The sequence below is a fragment of the Neoarius graeffei genome, chromosome 1, assembly GCF_027579695.1.
Source record: "Neoarius graeffei isolate fNeoGra1 chromosome 1, fNeoGra1.pri, whole genome shotgun sequence".
NCBI lineage: Eukaryota > Metazoa > Chordata > Actinopteri > Siluriformes > Ariidae > Neoarius > Neoarius graeffei.
Window position 1 is genome coordinate 45,529,128 of NC_083569.1, and position 22,616 is coordinate 45,551,743.

The following is a 22,616-nucleotide window of genomic DNA, read 5'->3' on the forward strand; positions in this document are numbered from 1 at the left end:
ATTATTCCTCCTCCTGTAAACTATAGAACTCTCCTTAGTTTTGGGCTCAGATACACCCATTTTCGTTTGTTCGTAAACTCTTGTTTAGTAGACACAACACTAAGCCCTAAGTATCCATCCATCCGTTATCTAGATTGCTTATCCGTCATGGTGATGGGGGGTCCGGAGCCAATCCCTGTTGTGGACAAAGTACCCAACTTCAGTACAGATCCCACTGGTCAAATGTTACTCCGATACAAGTGAAAGTTGTACAGTCAAATTTTTACTTAAGTTAAAGTACTGAAGTGCTTGCTTTGAAAAATACTTAAGTATTAAAAGTACAATTTCTATCAACGCATTGTTGTATTATTGCCACAAAACCTAACGCCGTTACCAAAGACAGAAATGTGAATTCACAAAATGAACGCATGCTGTGCCATCATGGTGGTTTAACGTTAAGCTTGCTAGTCAGTGAAACTCCACCTGACATGCTAGCAAACTCTTTTCAAACTCGAAATCATATCGGGTCGCTAACGCTACTAGAAAAGAAAGATTTCTACATTCCGTTTATTTAACGAGATTACGCTAAAACATATTTCTGAAAGGACTTCAGATAAGTTAACGTTATTCATGTTAGCGTAACTCCATTTTTACATGCTAACTAACAGTGTCTAAGTTAACTAGCTGTGTGTTAGCGTTAGCCGTGGACAAGGCGACGGCAACTTGGTGGGCAAATCCATAGAAAGTAATTTGACTAACCAGACTGCGTCACTATTGCGACGTTATCGCTAGCTCTAAAAGCACAGACTACTTCATTCCAAGCTTTCTCTTGGAATAAAACGTTTACATCCCTCAATATGCTCCCGCAAGTCGGACGGCGAGTTTTTGTAGGCCGTGATGTGGTTCGTTTTCACCAAACGTTTAAAACGAAACGAATCTTTAATCCTTTCAGAAAACTGAAACATGGGTTCTCGGTAAAGCCATGAGTGCGTGCGTTCCCCAGAAGAACCGCCTCCTTCCATTCGGCCGTCAACTGATCGTGTTCAATAACGCTGCTGAGAAATCACTGAACTTGAGTTTATCCAGTCTATGGACGTGACGCGACCCTAGTGATTACTGATCGGCTGTCTCAGTGTCACCTGCGGAAAAACCAATCACGTTTTAGAAAAGAAAAGATAAAACATCAACTTTCAAAGCTGCTTCATAGTAATGAGTAACGAGGACCTTGATAGAAATGTAGTGGAGTAAAAAGTACAATATTTGCCTTTCAAATGGAGTGACGTCATAAGTTTCCAAAAAAAAAAAAACCTCAAGTAAAGTACAGATACTCAAAAAGTGTACTTAAGTACAGTACTTAAGTAAATGTACTTCGTTACTGTCCACCTCTGCTGAAATGTAATTTGAAGTACAGACAATAAAACCTGTTTTCAAACAATCACCATGTCTTCGTGTTTTATTCTGTAGTTTTGCTAACGCTGCATCACAAGGCAGCTGAACACACGGATGAAAGCGCTATCTGCCCTCTTCCGCATACACGAGCTTACAGACGCCCATGTGTTGCTGTGACTGACAAGGAAGAGCGTAATACCGTTCCTCCCACCCAGACTGGACTCCTGGCTCTGTAGCATTGTCTGGATTTCATATGCATTTAATGCCGACAATCGTTCTCGCTCTCGTTCTATACTCACTCATCACACACTGCTTCACATCTCCACGCACAGTTAAAGGGGAACTGAAGGCAAATTCATCATCAAAATTTCTCATTTTATTAAATATCGGAATGCATTTGACAGCTATTTTGTCGCTGCTATAGCGAGTTCTGAGTGTTTGAAATACGCTCTGTAATATATCAGTCCGTATGTCAAAGCGATGGCCGTAAACGAGATTCGCTGAGACCTGTACAAGACTTCGTAGGACGGAAGTAAAACGTACAGCGGGAATCAAAGTCACCGACATCTGCAAACATCATCAAAAGACGCGCACCCTCCTTCGAATTCGGAACATGGTGTTCTGGGTGGATGACAACCCTGATTTCATGTTTTGAGCGATAGTTTGTGAGGTTACAACACTCCGACAGCCCCTCAATACCTAGTGACATGGGCTGTTCGACATTCCATCGCGGCATCGATAATTAATTCACGCATGCGCAGAACGCTTGTCAACAAAGATGGCGGCGCCCATCGAAGCAAACTTTGACCATAAATACAGTCAAAATATTGAATTATCAAGCGATAATTGGCCTCAAATGTACCGAACACCGGCAAAATATCGTGAACCCTTATAGATTCACGTGTTTTGAACCGCATCCATGCTAAAATCGTATGAATCCCATATAAACTGAATAGATGATCGTAGCCTCGTAGTGCTACTGTCGAAAACATAGTGACTACGCACGAATCGTAGTGATTGGCATCTCTGGAGTCTCGTGAAGATCGTGCGGATAAGCGACGCCTGCCGTGGACCAAACGAACTACGTTCAACGTGGCTAAAAACCGAAAAGGCCGATCAGTGTAATATAACGTGCCGATACGAGTCATGATATAAGGTTAATAAAACCGAAAACGTAATTGAATAACACGTTAATTAAGCAATAAAGCAAGTTTAAAAATGACTTCAATACCCTTCCTAATGACTAAACTTTTTAAATTCTGCAAGAAATGCAGAGACGAGCAGAAATCAAGGCTGGACGTGCTCGTTAAGCTTCCGGACATGACCTACGGTGGTGGCTTAGTGGGCCTTCCATCAAATTTGTCCTTGAGCTGCCGCTCGGCTTTGGTCAGGACGGACTTGACGTGCTCTTCCGAGTTCGCGTCTGGGTGTGCTTCGTGGTACGCCCTCATGCTGTCCTGAAAAGCAAAATTCGGGAAAAAAATGAAAACGGGTCTGCTTTAAGAACCCCGTTCTTTATTGTAATGGGACGAACCTCGTAGTTTTTCTGCAGCTCCAGCGCTTTGCTGATCCATTTCAGTCGCTTTTTGTCGGACAGCTGAGACCACTGGCGCCGTAAAGCTTCTTTCAGCTCCTTTTGACTTACCTAGAAATATAAAGTAACATGTTTATAATCTGTAACGGTCTCATAAAATGATTAAAAAAAAAAAAAAAAACCGCGCATTCACCTCTGGGTGAAGCTTCATGAAGGTTTTCTTTTCATGGTTGTACCACAGCTGCTGAGGGGTTTTGGGCTTCTCCGGGAGGTCGGACTTCTTTCGTTCTTCGATCAGCTCAGGATGGTCTTCTCTAATGACGGAGATATGCGTTTGTTTACGAGAAGGCTTTAAAACGTTCGTTTCAAAAGCGAGGCAAAGGGGTGCTTACTTAAACCGCGCCATGTTTTTCTCAAAGGACTCCTTCTCCCTCTGGAACTCCTGAATGTATTTGAGCTAAATAAAGAAAAACATATCTTGATCATATAGTACAAAACAGGAAACAACCATCACAATACCATCTGCTTTGCTGAACTTAAATAAAAACCAGTCATGTGTTTCTTTAGTGCGGCCACCTTTTTCTTTTCAGGGAGCTCTTTGTACTTTTTGGAGAGGATCTTGGTAAGATCCAGGTTGCTCATCTCTGGGTGGATTTTTGCATACTTGGCTCGCTTCTCCATAAAGAAACGAAAGTAGGGTGTGAGAGGCTTCTTCGGGAAGTCAGGGTGTGTCTGTAGAGCGGATCGAATGGACAAGCATTTGATATACGGTACGGAAATGGTCAACGGGGTTATCTTGAAAATCCTCAACGTTCTGTTTGGCAGGGGCATCAAAACTTACAGCGACATACACATTACCTTCAGTTTCTTTCCTTTATACGGGTTCTTTACATATTCTATTGCATCAACAATGAGCTCCGTCATTGTCCTGTACTTCCGCACCTACGAGGAAAGCAATTGTAAAATGTTACGGCTCGAAAAATATTCTACAAAACATCACAGAGTATTTATGCTGATAGAATATCCTGGGGAAAAAAAACATTTCTTAAAGGAGAACTGAAGGCAAATTTTTTATGATCAAAATGCTATTTATCTCCTTTTATTAAATTAGTCTGACAGCTATTTTGTCGCTCCTATAGCGAGTTCTGAGTGTTTGAAATACGCTCTGTAATATCTCAGTCCACATGTCAAAGCGATGGCCGTAAACGAGATTCATTGAGACCTGTGCGAGACTTCGTAGGACGGAAGTAAAACGTACAGCGCAAATCAAAATGACCGACATCTGCCGACATTGTCAAAAGATGCGCGCGCCCTCCTTCGAATGCTGACGTAATCAAGATGGACGTTTTCTTTGTTTTGATAGCGATCAGGAAAGTTTGAAAAACGTCAGCAGTAATTGTCATTTAAACTCGTTTTTGTGCAATACTTCGTTTGGAAAACAGTTTTCAAAATGGCGGCGCTGACACTTGACGTTTCGAAGTCTTGCACAAGTCTCGTGAAGATCGCGCGGATAAGTGACGCCTGCCGTGGACCAAACGAACTAAATTCAACACGGCTAAAAACCGAACAGGCCGATACAGTGCTGAGCGTAAATGAGTGCACTCCCTTTGAAAAGTAACATTTTAAACAATATCTCAATGAACACAATTTCCAAAATGTTGACGAGACAAAGTTTAATAGAACATCTGTTTAACTTATAACGGGAAAGTAAGGTTAATAATATAACTTAGATTACACATTTTTCAGTTTTACTCAAATTAGGGTGGTGCAAAAATGAGTACACCCCACAACAAAAACTACTACATCTAGTACTTTGTATGGCCTCCATGATTTTTAATGACAGCACCAAGTCTTCTAGGCATGGAATGAACAAGTTGGCGACATTTTGCAACATCAATCTTTTTCCATTCTTCAACAATGACCTCTTTTAGTGACTGGATGCTGGATGGAGAGTGATGCTCAACTTGTCTCTTCACAATTCCCCAAAGAAAATAACTTTACGCCACAAAGGTGAAGGCTACAAGAAGATCAGCAAAGCTTTACTTATCAGTCAGAATACTGTAGCAAAAGTGGTACAAAAATTTAAGAAAGATGGAACTGCAACCATCTCACAGAGACGTCCAGGTCGTCCACGGAAGTTAACACCTCGACAGGAGCGTCTTCTGATGAGAAGGGTTGAAGAAAATCGACATGCAAGTTCACTGCAGTTATCTAAAGAAGTAGAAAGCCAAACTGGGGTGACTATTTCCCGTGACACAATACGGCGTACACTGCAGAGGAATGGCATGCATGGATGCCGGCCATGAAAGAAGCCTCTCCTAAAGCCCAGGCACAAAAAAGCCCGCCTAGAGTTTGCCAGGGCCCATGCTGACAAAGATGAAGACTACTGGGACTCTATACTCTGGAGTGATGAGACCAAGATAAATGTTTTTGGAACTGATGGCTTCAAAACTGTATGGCATCGCAAAGGTGAGGAATACAAAGAAAAATGCATGGTGCCTACAGTGAAGCATGGTGGTGGCAGTGTCCTTATGTGGGGCTGCATGAGTGCTGCTGGTGTCGGGGAGCTGCATTTCATTGATGGCATCATGAATTCACAGACGTATTGCTCTATACTGAAAGAGAAGATGCTACCATCACTCCGTGCCCTTGGTCGTCGTGCACTTTTCCAACATGACTAAACACACATCTAAGGCCACTGTTGGATTTCTGAAGAACAGGGTGAAAGTGATTCAGTGGCCAAGTACGTCTCCTGATCTGAACCCAATCGAACAGCTATGGGGAATTCTGAAGAGACAAGTTGAGCATCACTCTCCATCCAGCATCCAGTCACTAAAAGAGGTCATTGTTGAAGAATGGAAAAAGATCGATGTTGCAAAATGTCGCCAACTTGTTCATTCCATGCCTAGAAGACTTGGTGCTGTCATTAAAAATCATGGAGGCCATACAAAGTACTAGATGTAGTAGTTTTTGTTGTGGGGTGTACTCATTTTTGCACCACCCTAATTTGAGTAAAACTGAAAAATGTGTAATCGAAGTTATATTATTAACCTTACTTTCCCGTTATAAGTTAAACAGATGTTCTGTTAAACTTTGTCTTGTCAACATTTTGGAAATTGTTTGTGTTCATTAAGATATTGTTTAAAATGTTACTTTTCAAAGGGGGTGCACTCATTTACGCTCAGCACTGCAAGTAGACTATTTAATTGTGATTAGTTGCCAATACGAGTCACGATATAAGGTTACTAAACCCTTCGCCTTCTCGCTCACTCACGGCACATAGGCCATCGACTACAAGCCTCCATTGTCTGTGATTTTGGGCCATCTTTTCTCGCTTTCCCCAGCGGTGTCCCTCCTTCCACATTTCCGCCTCCATGTATTCCTAGGTCTACCACGCCGGCGCTTTCCCGACAGGTTCCACGGGAGAGCCTGTTTGGTGACGTGATCTTTCGGCTTCCTCAGCGTATGACGAACCCAAGTCCATTTCCTTCTACAGATCGGTCTTCCGACCGGTTCCTGATTAGCCTTCTTCCGACGATCCTCGTTCCTGATCTTTTCGGCCCACCAAATCCTAAGTATCCTTCTTAAATATCTATGAATAAACGCTTGTACATTCCCCAGCATGGCCTTTGTAGTCCTCCAAGTTTAATGAAGAAATAAAGCGAGTTTAAAAAGGACTTCAGTTCTCCTTTAAACCATCTTGTTAGGAGTCGCCCTGTGTCCGAAATCACTCGCTTGTTCACTATTCCCTACTCACTATATAGCGAATTAGTATATAGTGAACTCATTGGTAAAAACGCTTTCGGACGCTACTCCGCTGCTCTCTCTCTCTCATATATATTTATATATATCTCACACACTAATGTTGGTTGTGTTTAAAAGCCATTGTTGCTGGTGTGCCGCTAAGGGCTGCTTTTTTTTTTTTTAATTAGGCTCTTGATATCCAACTGACGTCAAGCCCTGTGTCTGAAATTGCTCACACGTTCACTATTCCCTACTCCCTATATAGGGAATTACTATATAGAGGACTATACAGTGAGCTCATTGGTAAAATGAAAAAACGCTTTCGGACACTACTCCGTCGCACCGTTATTTACAGTACGTCATTGCTGTCGCATGATTAAAACGTGCCAGATCAGTCAGCTGGTGGGTTTTCAAAATAATAAATACATGCGTGTTTTTGTGTTGAATATTATACTGAGCTGGCGGCACGGTGGTGTAGTGGTTAGCGCTGTCGCCTCACAGCAAGAAGGTCCGGGTTCGAGCCCCGTGGCCGGCGAGGGCCTTTCTGTGTGGAGTTTGCATGTTCTCCCTGTGTCCGTGTGGGTTTCCTCCGGGTGCTCCGGTTTCCCCCACAGTCCAAAGACGTGCAGGTTAGGTTAACTGGTGACTCTAAATTGACCGTAGGTGTGAATGTGAGTGTGAATGGTTGTCTGTGTCTATGTGTCAGCCCTGTGATGACCTGGCGACTTGTCCAGGGTGTACCCCGCCTTTCGCCCGTAGTCAGCTGGGATAGGCTCCAGCTTGCCTGCGACCCTGTAGAACAGGATAAAGCGGCTAGAGATAATGAGATGAGATTATACTGAGCGCATTTCCTACATTAATAAATACAAAGTACCTGCATCTTTCAGTTTTTTTTTAAATCAAGGCTGAATCCTTTCTTCTTTGCCGCTGCCTTTTATTCAATCAAACTTGAGGCTTTCGATTAATTCTTCAGTCTGCACTGTGACTTTTATTCTTGTATTTTATTTGTCTTGTTCTATTCTCTTACTGTTTTTAATTGTACTTGAATGTCCGTTTATAACGTTTCTTCCTCCATCCGTTCACCCCAACACACTTTTTTTTTTTCCCCTTTCAGCGCGACTACAATGCATGATGGGATATATTGCTTGGTTAGTGCCCATTGGTTGTACGCTACTTTTCACGATGCATTGTGGGATACTTTGAGTGCACTATACAGAGCGTAATAATTCTCACTGTACATTCGGACAGCACTACAAAATGGCGACCCTCACTATATAGCGAGTGATTTCGGACACCGGGCCGGTCTTTACCATACCTATTTAAATGACTCACCTCTGTGGAAACCTTCTGCCATTTCTGCTTACACATGTCCCCTGTGTAGTTTCCAAAGCCCACTTTGTCCCAGTCGAAATGAGACTCGGTGGTCTTGTACTTCAAACTGTCTCCATCAGGCAACAGGCTCCTGATCCTCTCGAGCAGTGTCAGACAGTCCTCCTTACTCCACACGTCGCAGTCTAACACAAAGACGCACACAAAATGCATATTTATTGCAGTGGTTCTCAAAGTGGCCTGCAGGGACCCCTAAGGGACTCAACCTTTCCAGGGGGGGTCCAAGATTGCCTTTATTATATTTATTACTGAGTTCTTATCGCTATTAGTCCATGTAACTCGTCAACTGTATCGTATGGGTTTACTCCAAACCTCAACAATCTGAGAACGAGAAGGCCGACCAATAATGTGTTCTGTTTGTGGAACATTCAGGAATAAAAAGCTCCAGGTTTGCAATACACAGCCAAAACATTGGCTATTTCTCTCAAAATAGTTTGAGTATAGAGAGCGTGCACGTGACGTCACGAGGTCACGTGATATTTGTTTATCCGCCATCTTGGACGGCAAGGCTGCGCATAGAACTTAGACGAACCCGTTCTAATTATTCAGTGTGCGGGAGTACATCTTTCGAGAATGGTTATATCTTGTTCAGCATTTGGTTGTACCAATAGACAGGGCCAAAAGGAGGGCCTGTCATTTTATAGATTCCCCGCAGACGAGGAGAGACGCGCAAAATGGGTGTCCGCTATGCGAAGAGAAAACTGGTACCCCAGTTCTACCAGCCGAATTTGTAGTGAACACGTCATATCAGGTAGGTGTAATCTTCTAATTCAATACTCCTAGTACATCTGTTAAGTTGATTTTCGGATTGAATGATAACTGCATACTTAGAAACTAGACAGTCTCTAACGTTTAAAATGGCTATGCCTAGCCCTACTACCCTGGCCTAGTCTATGACAATGTTTTATCTTTTTGGCTCATATATGCCTTTGAAAGGCCAATCCATAGTAGGGATGGAGAAAACAAAAAAAATCTTGACCGACCACCGAGCCTCATTAGCCGGTTAAAGTCGGTTAACCTAGGAGTTTAAACAGGGATGCAAACGGCGGATGCCGCCTTTTTCACGGCTGAATCGTGCAGATCCGATTTTTTTCTTTGGGGGGGGGGGGGGGGGGGCGCGTTGGAGTGTCTGAATAATTTCATCAAAGTAAATTCTGTATTAAAATTACTAAATAAGCGATAAAACGTCTAGCATAGTCTCTATGATAAACGTCTTAATGCCACTTACCCGTGAGGTTATCAAGTAGACATTCTTCTTCGGAACCTTCCAGAGGTATAGTTGAGACACCCATCCCGCAGCAAAATATTTATAAGCTTCCAGGCTCTTGTAAGCTTTGAGGGCTTTGCCAGTGTAACACGATTCACGATTAACGAGAAAATTGTAAATGTCGTGGTAGGCCAGATCGGGCAAATCGCTGGCACCGCAGCTCCGAATTTTCCTGAACAAGGATTGCGACAAGTTGTACGGATCTGCAATCCCCAACCTGGAACACTTTTCCACGTAACGCTGCCTCACGTCACCTTCAAGATGCTGAACAAACTTAGACAAGCAATCGCGCGACGTAGATGGGGTATTTTCCGAATTTTCTTGGGGATTACTGCCTGGATCCATTACGCTCGTGCAAGGTACACAATCCTGAAGCCGTCCAATATGGCGGAGTAGGCAGAGTAAACACGGACGGGTCACGTGACTGCACATCCTCTGGGTCCAGCTAAACATAAGGAGGGAAACCAAGTCCTCAAACTCTCTTACAAGGACGTTAGGAATATTAAAAATATATACCTGCTGTGTTTACCCCTACAAAAAAAGTCTTCTCCTTAAAGCAGATACGCAGAACCTTTATTTTTAAATAAATTTCTGAGTGGATAGTCTCTCCATCCTTGACTCTTGTATGCTGCATAAATAGGAATAAAAAAATACATTTTTAAGAGTTAAAATTGACCACGAAGTTGGCATTGGAGCTGCCCCGCTGAGCCAGCCAGCCCTGAGTGCGTGACGTCACAGCAGGAACTGGTTTTAAGGCCAAGGCCTTTGACAGCTATAGACCAAAGTCATATAAATAAAAATTTATGTTGAAAGTAAGAAATAGCGTTACAGACTCGCTCAACTAAGACTGATTTGACTTCACTGATTGTGGGTTGACTCTCATTAAAACAGGATGGGTGTTATAACTTATGCAACATACATGTACATGCATGCATTTTCACTGATAAAACGTAAAAGGCGAATTAAATAATCAGATGAACTGAGACAATCACATTCTGAAGCAAATTAAATAATCTTATACCGCCAACTTAAACACACAATACAAGTTACATGGATTAATCTAAATGCAGGTAAACAACGTGTTTTTGTTGTTTTGTATCCAAATGAGAGTCGGAGCTTACCCGTCTGTGTTCTCGCTTCTTGAAGGCCGACCTTGTGGCCGATTGTTTTGAAACAATCTGACTTTCAGTTGTTCGTTCAGTTCTCTGTTCATTCGCTTCTTCTACATAAGGGCGAGATGGCAGCGATATCCAGCAAAGAAATCAGACGGCTGCTTCACTCATTCTCCATTTTCTCCATACTGAGTACTCCGCCATTACTGCTCAACTTAGGCAATTACTAAAACCCGGGGCGGAACGGAACGTCACCGGTTTTAGCAACAACCGCGGGGAGGTCACTGCCCGAGCGATATGTCATGTCCCGTTCTGTCCCGGGTTTTACCAACAACCCTTAACTCGTACTGCAGGAGAACTGGTGCAACTAAACTTACTTTCCTTTTAAAAAATAAATAAAATAAAAGCTTTCCTTTTCTTGTAGTTTTCTTTAATTGTTGGTACTGCACCCTCTTTCAATACGGGCTTATAGCTAACGCTCCTCAACAGATCAGAGGTCTCGTACGAGTCCTCAATAAAATGTGCAGAGCAGAGGAGAGACCACTTCGTAGGCGCCCAACGTGCCCGTGAATTTCTTGCAAAACACGTCCAAATCTTTGCAGTTTGAACATTCTTGGGCCATGAATGCAACGTAAATCCACCTTCTGTCTTGTTGCTGGCACATCTACGTGGCATGGTGATAAATTAGCTCAAAACGGAGGATCGGAGTTGCAGTCAGCTCTGTGTTTTAGTATAGCGGAAATGGCGATGAGACCGATAGACTTCCTGCTGGGACGTTACGGACGCCAAGGTCATTCGCTCAGATCGCTACCTGTATAAATCACTTTAATCGTAAAAATGACTACATTAGATTTATTGTTAACGCTTAAAACTATTCCTGTGCCATTCTTGAGGTCTCAAGGCGTTTATAAACAAAAGTGAGGCCATGGCTCTGCATATCTGCTTTAAAGACTTGCTTGGTTTATTGTTATTCACTGAAGCCTGTTTGAGAATGGTTTAAGAGTAAGCATCGCGCACACAGACAGACTTATCACATGCTACTAGTTGCAAATTGAGAAGAAAATATATTTACACAAGATAACCTTGGTTTCAGGAAGCTAATCAAACACAGACCTTTTATATGTATTACTCGGACAGTTGCTTGATTCAAGTTGACTTCAGAAGTAAGGCAGGATGCAATCTAGGTTTGTCGTCTTCTTCCAGCTGTTCCCGTTAGGGGTCGCCGCAGTGGATTTGTTCTGCATATTTGATTTGGCATAGGTTTTGACGCAACCCTCCCCAATCTATCCACTCTTAGGACCAGCACTAATGGCCCTTTTCCACTACCCTTTTTCAGCTCACTTCAGCTCGCTTCAGCTCACTTCAGCCCGACACGGCTCGCGTTTCGACTACCAAAAAACAGCACGACTCAGCTCGCTTCAGCCCTGCTTAGCCCCTAAAACTCGCACCGTTTTGGAGTGGGGCTGAAGCGAGCCAAAGCGAGCCGAGTGAGGCTGGGGGCATGAGCAGACACTCCCCTGTGCACTGATTGGTGAGGAGGAGTGTCCTCACATGCCCACACACGCCCCGCGAGCACGCTGGGATCTGTAAACACCGCAAACCCGGAAGGAGAAGAATTACGAATTACGAGAATTTCTGAAGCCTTATGCGCCTCGCCTCATCTATACGCTCTTGCCAGTATCTGTTGGCTTTGTCGGTGACAACAAGCCACAGAACCAAGACCAGCAACACTAACGACTCCATGTCCTCCATATTTATTGTTTACTATTCGGGTCGTGAGACTACCGCTTAAAAGATCACTGATGTCACTGTTTGCGCTGCTTAACGACATCACCTGACGTCCACCCACTTTCGCTAACTCCACCCAATGTGTCCACCCACTTCCAGCCAGCACGGTTCAGCGCGGTTGTAGTCGAAATGCAACTAAAACAGCCCCGCTCAGCTCGACTCAGCACGGCACGGCTCAGCCCGACTCAGCCGCGTTTGTAGTGGAAAAGCGGCATAAGTATTAGGGCTGGGTATCACCAGATACCTCACGATACGATACTATGGCGATATTTTGCCCATGATAACGATAATATCACGGTACAGCGATAATCGATATATTGCAAGAAATTTCAACCACATCACGATATCTGTGTCACTGAAGAAAATCAGAATTTATTGACCACTGTAAAATTACATTTCACATACATAACTACACACTTTTGCCAGACATATATTTGTCTCTATTCCACTGCTGGCAAAACCAAGAGTTGCTTCACTACAACATACAGAAAATTCCCATTTCTGTGCTAGTATTATCAACTTTTCTGTAAGCATGGACACATCAGTGCTGCTTAACAAGCAGAATCAAATTGTTTTATGAAAACTTAAAACTTGCACTGCAGACTGCACATACATTTCAGTGCTAACACTAATATCAATTTGTTCTTTGTAAACTTGAGAACATATACCGGAGAACATTTAACTTGTGCTTAGTACTTGTGTAAAGTTTAATCCAAACCTGTACTGTGAGCACACATTTCAAAACTGCATGTTCTTCTTCAGGAAGAGCAACTGGTCAGCATGCTCAGAGGTGAGACAGCTCCTCTGAGAGCTGATTATGTCACCTGCAGTAGAAATTGAATATCTAATTGGAGCGAAACCGGTTTTGCGAAGTGCATACTCTTTGTCCAGCTCACTGTTTTTTTTTTTTCCTCCTTTCCTTTGGAATCCAAAGTGCCTCCAAACATCTGCCTTAAAGTTCGGCGGCGTCTCTAGGTTTACGTTAACAGCCATGCTTGCTTGTTTTTTTCCTCACTGCAACCGCCAGGAAAAAAAAAGAGAAGACAAAGTGTGCCTTGCAGTGAGGGAGCGGCACAGCGACACCTTGCGGAGCGGAGGTGTGGAAGTCGTACTGGATTTACAAACCAGTCTGAAACATGATTTATTATTTGAAAAAAAAAAAAAAATAATCGATATTCATATTTTGAGTATCGATATTGAATCGGAAGACAAAGTATCGCAATATATCGCCGTATCAATATTTTTGCCCACCCCTACTAAGTATGCACTGGCTCGTGCAACCCCAGTGGCTGGGTATTTTACCGAACCTGCATGTCTTTGGACTGTGGGGGAAACCGGAGCACCCGGAGGAAACCCATTCAGACACGGGGAGAACATGCAAACTCCGCACAGAAAGGCCCTCGCCAGCCATAAGGTTCGAACCCAGAACCTTCTTGCCGTGAGGCGACAGTGTTAACCACTGCACTGCTATGCCACCCAGAATGCATTCACCGGCCAATCGGGTCACACTTTCCTCATCCTGCCTCTACCTCTTGTCAGATTTTTAGATTTGTCAGTTATTCCACGAAATCGAGTCGTACGTAAGCTGATGGCCGACGAGGCGCGTAGCACCAAACTGGCTATAAGCTGTGTACGACGAGATCGAGTGGAATAACTGTTTTATTCTATCCACATTCACTGGATTTTGAGAAACGGAGCATTTTTATTTTTGGCAAAATCAATAAATTAAAACTTTATACAAAACATCCGACAAAATCATTTCTGCTTAGCGGACACGTAACAAATTGCATACATGCATAATTTTACGGCTGAAAGATGAAGAATGGAAACAAACCGGCAAGATGACAGGAGCAATTTGTGAAAAACGCTATAATAATAATAATAATAATTCATGGGAAAAAAGATGCGTTCTTACCATCAAATACTTTTATTCCATATTTTTGTATTTTTTGGAGTTTTGTTACCGAGTAGAGTTTTTATTTCATCCTCGGTTGGTTCGCCAGCATGCGCCACCATTTTGTTTCTCTCTACTCACGGTACATGAGCTGATAGCCTAGTAGCAGAGTAGCCAATCAGAGCGTGTGATTGCTCGTATCCAGTGAATGTAGATAAAATGATTAGTTTTATACTGTTGACCTAGAATGCAGAGGTCTCAAAAGTAGCCGGTCAGCGGCGGCAAATCGCCGTCTGTAGTAGGATTTGCCGCAGTCTTATTTTTCACGGAGTAAAAAAAATATTTTTGTTTATATATCTGTACAAAACTGAGCAGCACGTGACATGAAACTAAGTTTTGTTCAACTAAATAATGGCCAGGGTTCTTGCTGGCGCTGGTCACAGATGAACATAATCCATCAGTGATGAAGAGAAAATTACTAGCAGTCGTCACAGTGACGAACGTGTGTCATCATTATCATGAGTCATCTTTTATAGGAATCCCTCCGTTTGCTGAAATCCAACCCCAGTGAAGAGACTTTAGGAAGCCGGAGTGTAGACGATGAGCGCGTGCTTGTGACCAATAAAAATAAATAAATAAATCGACTACACAATGACCACCAAGCTTTTGACCAAGCCGTTGTCTTTCAAACTGTCTCTGTGCGTATAGGCCAACGCTCTGACCAATCAGCGCAACAGTGACTGTGACGTAGTCAGAGCGACAGAAAGCAGTGGGGGAGGCCTTGAAATAAATAATTTTTCAAAATGCGTATTAATTAATAAACAGGTTCTAGATATTAAGAAGTTTGGAGATAATGACCACAAGTTTGGAGTCTGTACCACATACACTTTTTTTTCCCCCAAGTGTTTTTCAAGGGTTTGATTAAACTGTTTTTGAGAGTTTTTATTTAGTGGTGTTTGGTGAGATAATTTCCCTTAAATTTAAAATAACGGGAAAATAAGAAACAATCAAAAAGTAATGTTTCAAAGCTGTTTATTAATTCTTCATACTGCACAAACTAGCCCCATCCTTTTGGCTATGAGCGGAGCCAGCGGGTAGATCAGACTTTTGCCATAGCCGGTCGGCAAAACAGCGAAAACGTCCTTCTTGAAAAGGAATGAGCGGAGAGCCTCTTCCTGCTCATGTTTCAACGAAAACTCCAAGTCTAATTCTTCTAAAACTGATTCCAAAGCGGAGTCAAACTAGCGCTGTTCACTAGCCGTAGCCATCTTTCCTGCTGTGCTTTCTCCAGCGTCGCGCAGCTTTGTCGTCACTCCTGCAAAAGCCCGCCCAAAGAATCCAAACAAAACCCTTGCATTGTGATTGGCGGGCACGATTTGATGCCCGGGGTGTTTTTGTTTATATGGTGCGAGGCTAGACCCACTCGCTAGGCAAAAATATTTTTGGCCGCTAGGCGGGTGGGTCTAGTTTACTAGGCTATAATAATGTAGCTTAGAATGTGTCTTTATGATCTTAAATGAGAAAGATGTGAATGAGAAATGATATTTTATTAATTTTACTAGTGACATTAAGTCAATAGACACGTGTCTCAGTTTCCTGAAACATATAGCTGTTGATGATAATAATAAAAGTCAGAAACTGAAGTGAACGACAAATTTAAAAAGAGCAGTGCAAAAATCAGTAATAAAGATGTCATAACCTGTGAATGTGTGTGGGTGATAATAATATTTCTCGTATGCCAATCACCATTAAAAAAAAAAAAATACAAGCCTCAGGAAAACTGGACTGAGCCCCGGTCTGTTCAATAACTCGAATAGGAACAGACCCCGTTTTGTTGTTTACAGTAAATTGGAAATTCCTCCCCAAAAGCCTTGAAACTGTCTCAGATAAACCCAGTTTTCCATTTTTCTCGCCTATGGTTCATGGTGAAGGGCTTCAGCCTTTTTAATTGTACCCTCCTATTCTCTGCCTCGTACCCTTTTATTCCACTAAACTTTGAGACCGCTGAGAATGCGATCTAAGTCAACGCAGGGCTCGACATTAACAGTAGCCCGATTGCCCGGGGAAACCATTCAATAGATTCGGACAACCAGACTCTCACAAATGCTTGCCCGATCGGGCAACTACCCAAATATGTCAACTTACGTGAAAAATGATGTTTATTCATTCATATTATGATGAAATTCCATCACGATTTGCGATTGTTTGACTTGGAAAGACCGCGTCCATGTTATCATTACGGGATGTTCAACAACTAGCGGAATTCACATTTGCACATCGCGGGCTTGCAATGCAGTTTCCCATTGCTAATAATTATCGCGTAGTGCATATTCAGCGTTCTATTCAGACCCTCCAGGATTTCGCGATGTCGCGATTTGCAATTTCAACGCAACTTCAACCAATCCCCGCGAATTCAGGGCGGTGCTGCAATTATATCCAATCACCGCAACTTTACCGCAAATTTGACCAATCGTTGGCGTCGTCTTGAGGTGACGTCGACAAACTACCTTCCGCCTTACTTCCGTGTATACGTTCAAGAGAAGCAGTATGCGCGCAGTGTCGCCAGATTGGGTGGTTTTAAGTGCATTTTGGCGGGTTTTGAACATATTTTGGGCTGGAAAACGTCAGCAGTATCTGGCAACATTGCATGATGTGCGAGTCAGTGTTTATGTAGGCTTAAATTCTGTTACTGAAAGTGTGTTATGTTTACAGTGAAGGACTGTGTGCACTTTACATTATTTTTTTTACTTAATGCAAGAAATTAATGGATGCCAACATTTTTGCCAAAATGGTATTTTATTTTCCATTGTTTAGGCAGCTTCAGCAACATACTGTGAGATTCTGTTCAAATTGTTTTTTTTTTCTTCTATGAAGCCTGAGCCATTTATTTTATTAGTTTATAATTATTGTTTAATTTAGTCTTCAGGAGAGACTGCCTGCACACAGTACTAGTTTTAATAGTTTTTTTCTTCCATGAAAGCTGAGGCATTTATATTATATTTGAAGGTAACTTCATGTTGTGCTGTGAGGTTCTGCACTTTAACTTTTGAACCAACAGGTGCATTTGGATAAGTAAAGCCTATTTTTCTGCATTTTTGTAGTCCTGGTAATCTTTTATATTGGTAAAGTTGTTTATAGGACCATTTCTCAGTGTCTTTGTTTTTTTAATCAATAGTTTTTCAGTAATAACTTAATATTTAACATATCACTCAATTTTAATCACAAAAAGAGAAAATCGCAACAATTTATCGCAACTTTCACTTCCTCCCGCAATGTAATCGCAACAAAAACCTAAAAAACACCGCAACTTTCATCGCAATTTTTTGGAAAACCCCCGCAACATCAGACATTTTAGCCCACAACAATCACAAAAAAGGCCCGCGGAATCCTGGGGGGACTGAATATTGGTATGTCCTTCACTACATGACTAATTACCACATTACTCGCACGGGGCGCTAGTGTCAATGCTTGTTGATAGAGACAGCATCTGAGAAGGTTGAAAAAAAATAATAATAATAATAATATTATATTTGTATAATATAATATATATATAGTATAAAATAGTAATATTTGGGCAACCATGTTCTGAGTTCGGGCAACCAGATTGGCAACCATGTCTCAAAGTTAACGTAGAGCCCTGCAACGGTATAAAACGAAACGTCAAATAAGACTAAATTTCCAAAAATCTGACAAGAGGTAGGATAGTGAGATGAAAAGCAGAAAGAAAGATCACAGCATTCCTACCTGGTTCGAGTTTGATTCGCCCAGTCTGGGTACCAGCCACGCTGCTGCTGCCATTCATGACTACACAGTCAAGGTGGCTCTGACCCGACCTCCAGCAACACAAACCCGCAAACCTGAGCGCAAGAGAAAAACACAGGTCAGTATAAAACATGCCGCAAGTCAGGAAACATTGCACTTCTGGTTCACTTCACTCCAAACTATTTTGATCCCATGCCCCGCCTGTACTTGTGGCTCATACTAATTTCCATGTGGGTTTCCTTCTATTTCGCAAAAACATGGCTATGCTAAATTTGGCAGAAAATCTCATAAATAGTCATGATGAAAGTGTGACCTGATTGGCCTTTTGACAGAAATCTCATTAAAATTGATAGCTTTGATCAGCCCTAACCAGAAGTGGACAAAGTCCCCAACTTCATTACTTCAGTCAAAGTACAGATCCCACTGGTTAAATGTTACTCTGATACAAGTGAAAGGCATTCAGTCAAATTTTTACTTAAAGTACTGAAGTACTTGCTTTGAAAACACTTAAGTACATTTTGTGTCAACGCATCGTTGTATTATTGCCACAACACTTACAAAACCTAACGCCGTTACCAAGGACAGAAATGTGAATTCACAAAATGAACGCATGGTGTGCCATCATGGTGGTTTAACGTTAAGCTCGCTAGTCAGTGAAACTCCACCTGACATGCTAGCAAACTCTTTTCAAACTCGAAATCATATCGGGTCGCTAACGCTACTAGAAAAGAAAGATTTCTACATTCCAGTTATTTAACAAGATTATGCTGAAACATATTTCTGAAAGGATTTCAGATAAGTTAACGTTATTCATGTTAGCGTAACGCCGCTTTTACATGCTAACTAACAGTGTCCAAGTTAACTAGCTATGTGTTAATGTTAGCCGTGGACAAGGCGACGGCAACTTGGCGGGCAAATCCATAGAAAGTCATTTGACTAACCAGACTGCGTCGCTATTGCGACGTTATTGCTAGCTCTAAAAGCACAGACAACTTCATTGCAAGCTTTCTCTTGGAATAAAACATTTACATCCCTCAATATGCTTCCGCAGGTTGGACGGCGAGTTTTTGTAGGCCGTGATGTGGTTCGTTTTTGGCAAACATTTAAAACGAAACGAATCTTTAATCCTTTCAGAAAACTGAAACATGGGTTCTCGGTAAAGCCATGAGTGCGTGCGTTCCCCAGAAGAACCGCCTCCTTCCATTCGGCCGTCAACTGATCGTGTTCAATAACGCTGCTGAGAAATCACTGAACTTGAGTTTATCCAGTCTATGGACGTGACGCGACCCTAGTGATTACTGATCGCCTGTCTCAGTGTCACCTGCGAGAAAAACAATCAGGTTTTAGAAAAGAAAAGAAAAAAACATCGACTTTCAAAGCTGCTTCATGGTAACGAGTACCTTGATAGAAATGTAGTGGAGTAAAAAGTACAATATTTGCCTTTCAAATGTAGTGGCGTTCAAGTCATAAGTTGCCTATATATATATATATATATATATATATATATATATATATATATATATATATATATATATAGAGAGAGAGAGAGAGAGAGAGAGAGAGAGAGAGAGAGAGAGAGAGACTCAAGTAAAGTACAGATACTCAAAAAGTGTACTTAAAGCAGATACGCAGAGCCATGGCCTCACTTTTCGTTTATAAAAGGCTTGAGACCTCAAGAATGGCACAGGAATAGTTTTAAGCGTTAACAATAAATCTAATATAGTAGTTTTTAAGATTAAAGTGATTTATACAGGTAGCGATCTGAGTGAATGACCTTGACGTCCGTAACGTCACAGCAGGAAGTCTATCTGTCTCATCGGCATTTCCGCTATACTAAAACACAGAGCTGACTGCAACTCCGATCCTCCATTTTGAGCTAATGTATCGCCATGACACGTAGATGTGTTGCTGTCCGGTGCAGCAACATGACAGAAGGTGGATTTACGTTGCATTCATGGCCCAAGAATGTTCAAACTGCAAAGATTTGGACGCGTTTTGCGAGAAGTTCACGGGCACGTTGGGCGCCTACGAAGTGGTCGCTCCTCTGCTCTGCACATTTTACTGAGGACTCGTACGAGACCTCTGATCTGTTGAGGAGCGTTACAGTAGCTATAAGCCTGTATTGAAAGAGGGTGCAGTACCAACAATTAAATAAAACTACAAGAAAAGGACAGCTTTTATTTTATTTATTTTTTAAAAGGAAAGTAAGTTTAGTTGCACCAGTTCTCCTGGAGTACGAGTTGAGGGTTGTTGGTAAAACCCAGAATGGAACGGGACATGACATATCGCTTGGGCAGTGACCTCCCCGCAGTTGCTGCTAAAAGCGGTGAGGTCCCGTCCCGGGTTTTAGTAATTGCCTGAGCCGAGCAGTAATGGCGGAGTACTCAGTATGGAGAAAATGGAGAATGAGTGAAGCAGACGTCTGCTTTCTAAACTGGATATCGCTGCAGTCTCACCCTTATGTGGAAGAAGCGAATGAACGGAGAACTGAACGAACAACTGAAAGTCAAACTGTTTCAAAACAATCGGCCACAAGGTCGGCCTTCAAGAAGCGAGAACACAGACGGGTAAGCTCCGACTCTCATTTGGATACAAAACAACAAAAACACGTTGTTTACCTGCATTTAGATTAATACATGTAACTTGTATTGTGTGTTTAAGTTAGCGGTATAAGATTATTTAATTTGCTTCAGAATGTGATTGTCTCAGTTCATCTGATTATTTAATCCGCCTTTTACGTTTTATCAGTGAAAATGCATGCATGTACATGTATGTTGCATAAGTTATAACACCCATCCTGTTTTAATGAGAGTCAACCCACAATCAGTGAAATCAAATCAGTCTTAGTTGAGCAAGTTGGTCACGCTATTTATTTTTTTCGCGGTACAGTTTCCATCAAATCGTGCACTCCGATTGGCTCGCGAGTGGTCCAGAATCCTACAATCCGGACCCCAGTTACGGCCCATTTAGCGACTTGCTCGTTCACAACAACATTTATTTTCGCATTTCTCAGGAGAATAGCATTAATTTTACAGCATGGATAGCGATAACGACAGTGTTCACAGAGAAAGCGAGTTTTACTACCCTGAGGAAGAAGAAATAAAAGAAAACATTTCAGGAGAAAGCTAAAAACCTCTAACTGATGCTAACGCCGAGCAAATCCAGCAGTTTATTGAGGAGCAAAGGGCAGAAAATACAACAAAAAAGACGACCTACGACCTCAATGTCTTTGGGAAGTTCTGTCGAAACCTAAATGAAGGTCGAAAGGTGGAAGACATGCCTGGCGAAGAACTTAACATGTTGCTGTGCAACTTCTTCATGTCCGCAACAAAGAAAAATGGCGGTGTGTACGAGCCGTCCTCGCTCACGTCTTTCCAGAAAAGTATCCAGTGCTATCTGAATCAGGTTTGTTCTAAATATGGTTTCCCTTTCGGGCGCTCTCGTTTTCTGTTAGAATTTGGTAAAGAAAAAAATAAATATATTATTTACCAGCTTAAGGTCGGTCTGTATGGTGAAATACCGTGACCTCGGGCCAGAGGCCTCGGTCAATATTTTCAAGACCTCAGTCACGGTCTTTCACAATACAGACCTCCCAGCTGGTAAATTACATACATTTTTTTTTTCGCGGTCTGGTTTCCATCAAATCCTGCACTCTGACTGGTTGGCGAGCAGGACCGTATCCTACGATACGGACCCCAGTTACGGACCTCTGGCGATTCGCTCGTTCACAACAACAAACATAGTAGCATTTCGTTGTTAACATTTATCTTTTTTTTTAATAAGATTTATTTATAAGATTATCAAAAATCTTATAAATTTTTGCCAGCATTTCTCAGGAGAATAGCATTAATTTTACAGCATGGATAGTGATAACGACAGTGTTCACAGTGAAAGCGAGTTTTACTACCCTGAGGAAGAAGAAATTAAAGAAAACATTGCAGGAGAAAGATAAAAACCTCTAACTGTTGCTAACGTCGAGCAAAAACATGACTGAATCCTGAATGACTCCTATTTGTATAAATAGGGGACTACATAGGCGGCAAAATGTAGTTCTTTTTCCTGCCATGGAAGTGCACTTGTATACCGAGGAGGAAGCCATTTGCATTACAGCCATGAATGAGGATTCAAAATGGCGGCTCGGCTCGGTTTTCCCTTTCGGGCGCTCTCGTTTTCTGTTAGAATTTGGTAAAGAAAAAAATAAATATATTATTTACCAGCTTAAGGTCAGTCCGTATGGTGAAATACCGTGACCTCGGCCTTGAATACTGACCTCGGCCCAGAGGGTCTCGGTCAGTACTTTCAAGACCTCGGTCACGGTATTTCACCATAGGGACCTCCCAGCTGGTAAATAACACATATTTCTTACTTTTCACCATAAATTTTTATTTATATGACTTTGGTCTATAGTTGTAAAAGGCCTCGGCCTTAAAACCGGTTCCCGCTGTGACGTCACGCACTCAGGGCTGGCTGGCTCAGCAGGGCAGCTTGAATGCCAACTTCGCGGTCGATTTTAACTCTCAAAAATATATTTTTTTATTCCTATTTATGCAGCATGCAAGAGTCAAGGATGGAGATACTATCCACTCAGAAATGTAATTAAAAATAAAGGTTCTGCGTATCTGCTTTAAGTACAGTACTCAAGTAAATGTACTTTGTTACTGTCCACCTCTGGCCCTAACGCTTACCTGGTTCCCAAGTCAAAACCACACTGGCCAATCAGGTAGCACTTTCCTTATTAATATTCATAAATATTTATAA

At 42.1% G+C, this 22,616-nt stretch overlaps 1 protein-coding gene across 6 annotated transcripts in view; it reads right to left on the reverse strand.

Annotated features, from left to right (window-relative positions):
- Positions 1-22,616, reverse strand: part of ubtfl (upstream binding transcription factor, like) — a 53,708-nt gene that overhangs the window by 16,957 nt on the left and 14,135 nt on the right. For all 6 annotated transcript variants that reach the window (XM_060932600.1, XM_060932576.1, XM_060932592.1 and 3 more), the window contains exons 2-9: positions 17,841-17,953; positions 7,979-8,160; positions 3,761-3,844; positions 3,479-3,634; positions 3,295-3,359; positions 3,096-3,216; positions 2,903-3,013; positions 2,698-2,825 (exon numbers count right to left, since the gene is read on the reverse strand). In XM_060932600.1, coding sequence (XP_060788583.1) covers positions 2,698-2,825; positions 2,903-3,013; positions 3,096-3,216; positions 3,295-3,359; positions 3,479-3,634; positions 3,761-3,844; positions 7,979-8,160; positions 17,841-17,898 — 905 coding nt within the window. In that variant the 5' untranslated portion in view covers positions 17,899-17,953. The remainder of the gene's footprint in view (positions 1-2,697; positions 2,826-2,902; positions 3,014-3,095; positions 3,217-3,294; positions 3,360-3,478; positions 3,635-3,760; positions 3,845-7,978; positions 8,161-17,840; positions 17,954-22,616) is intronic.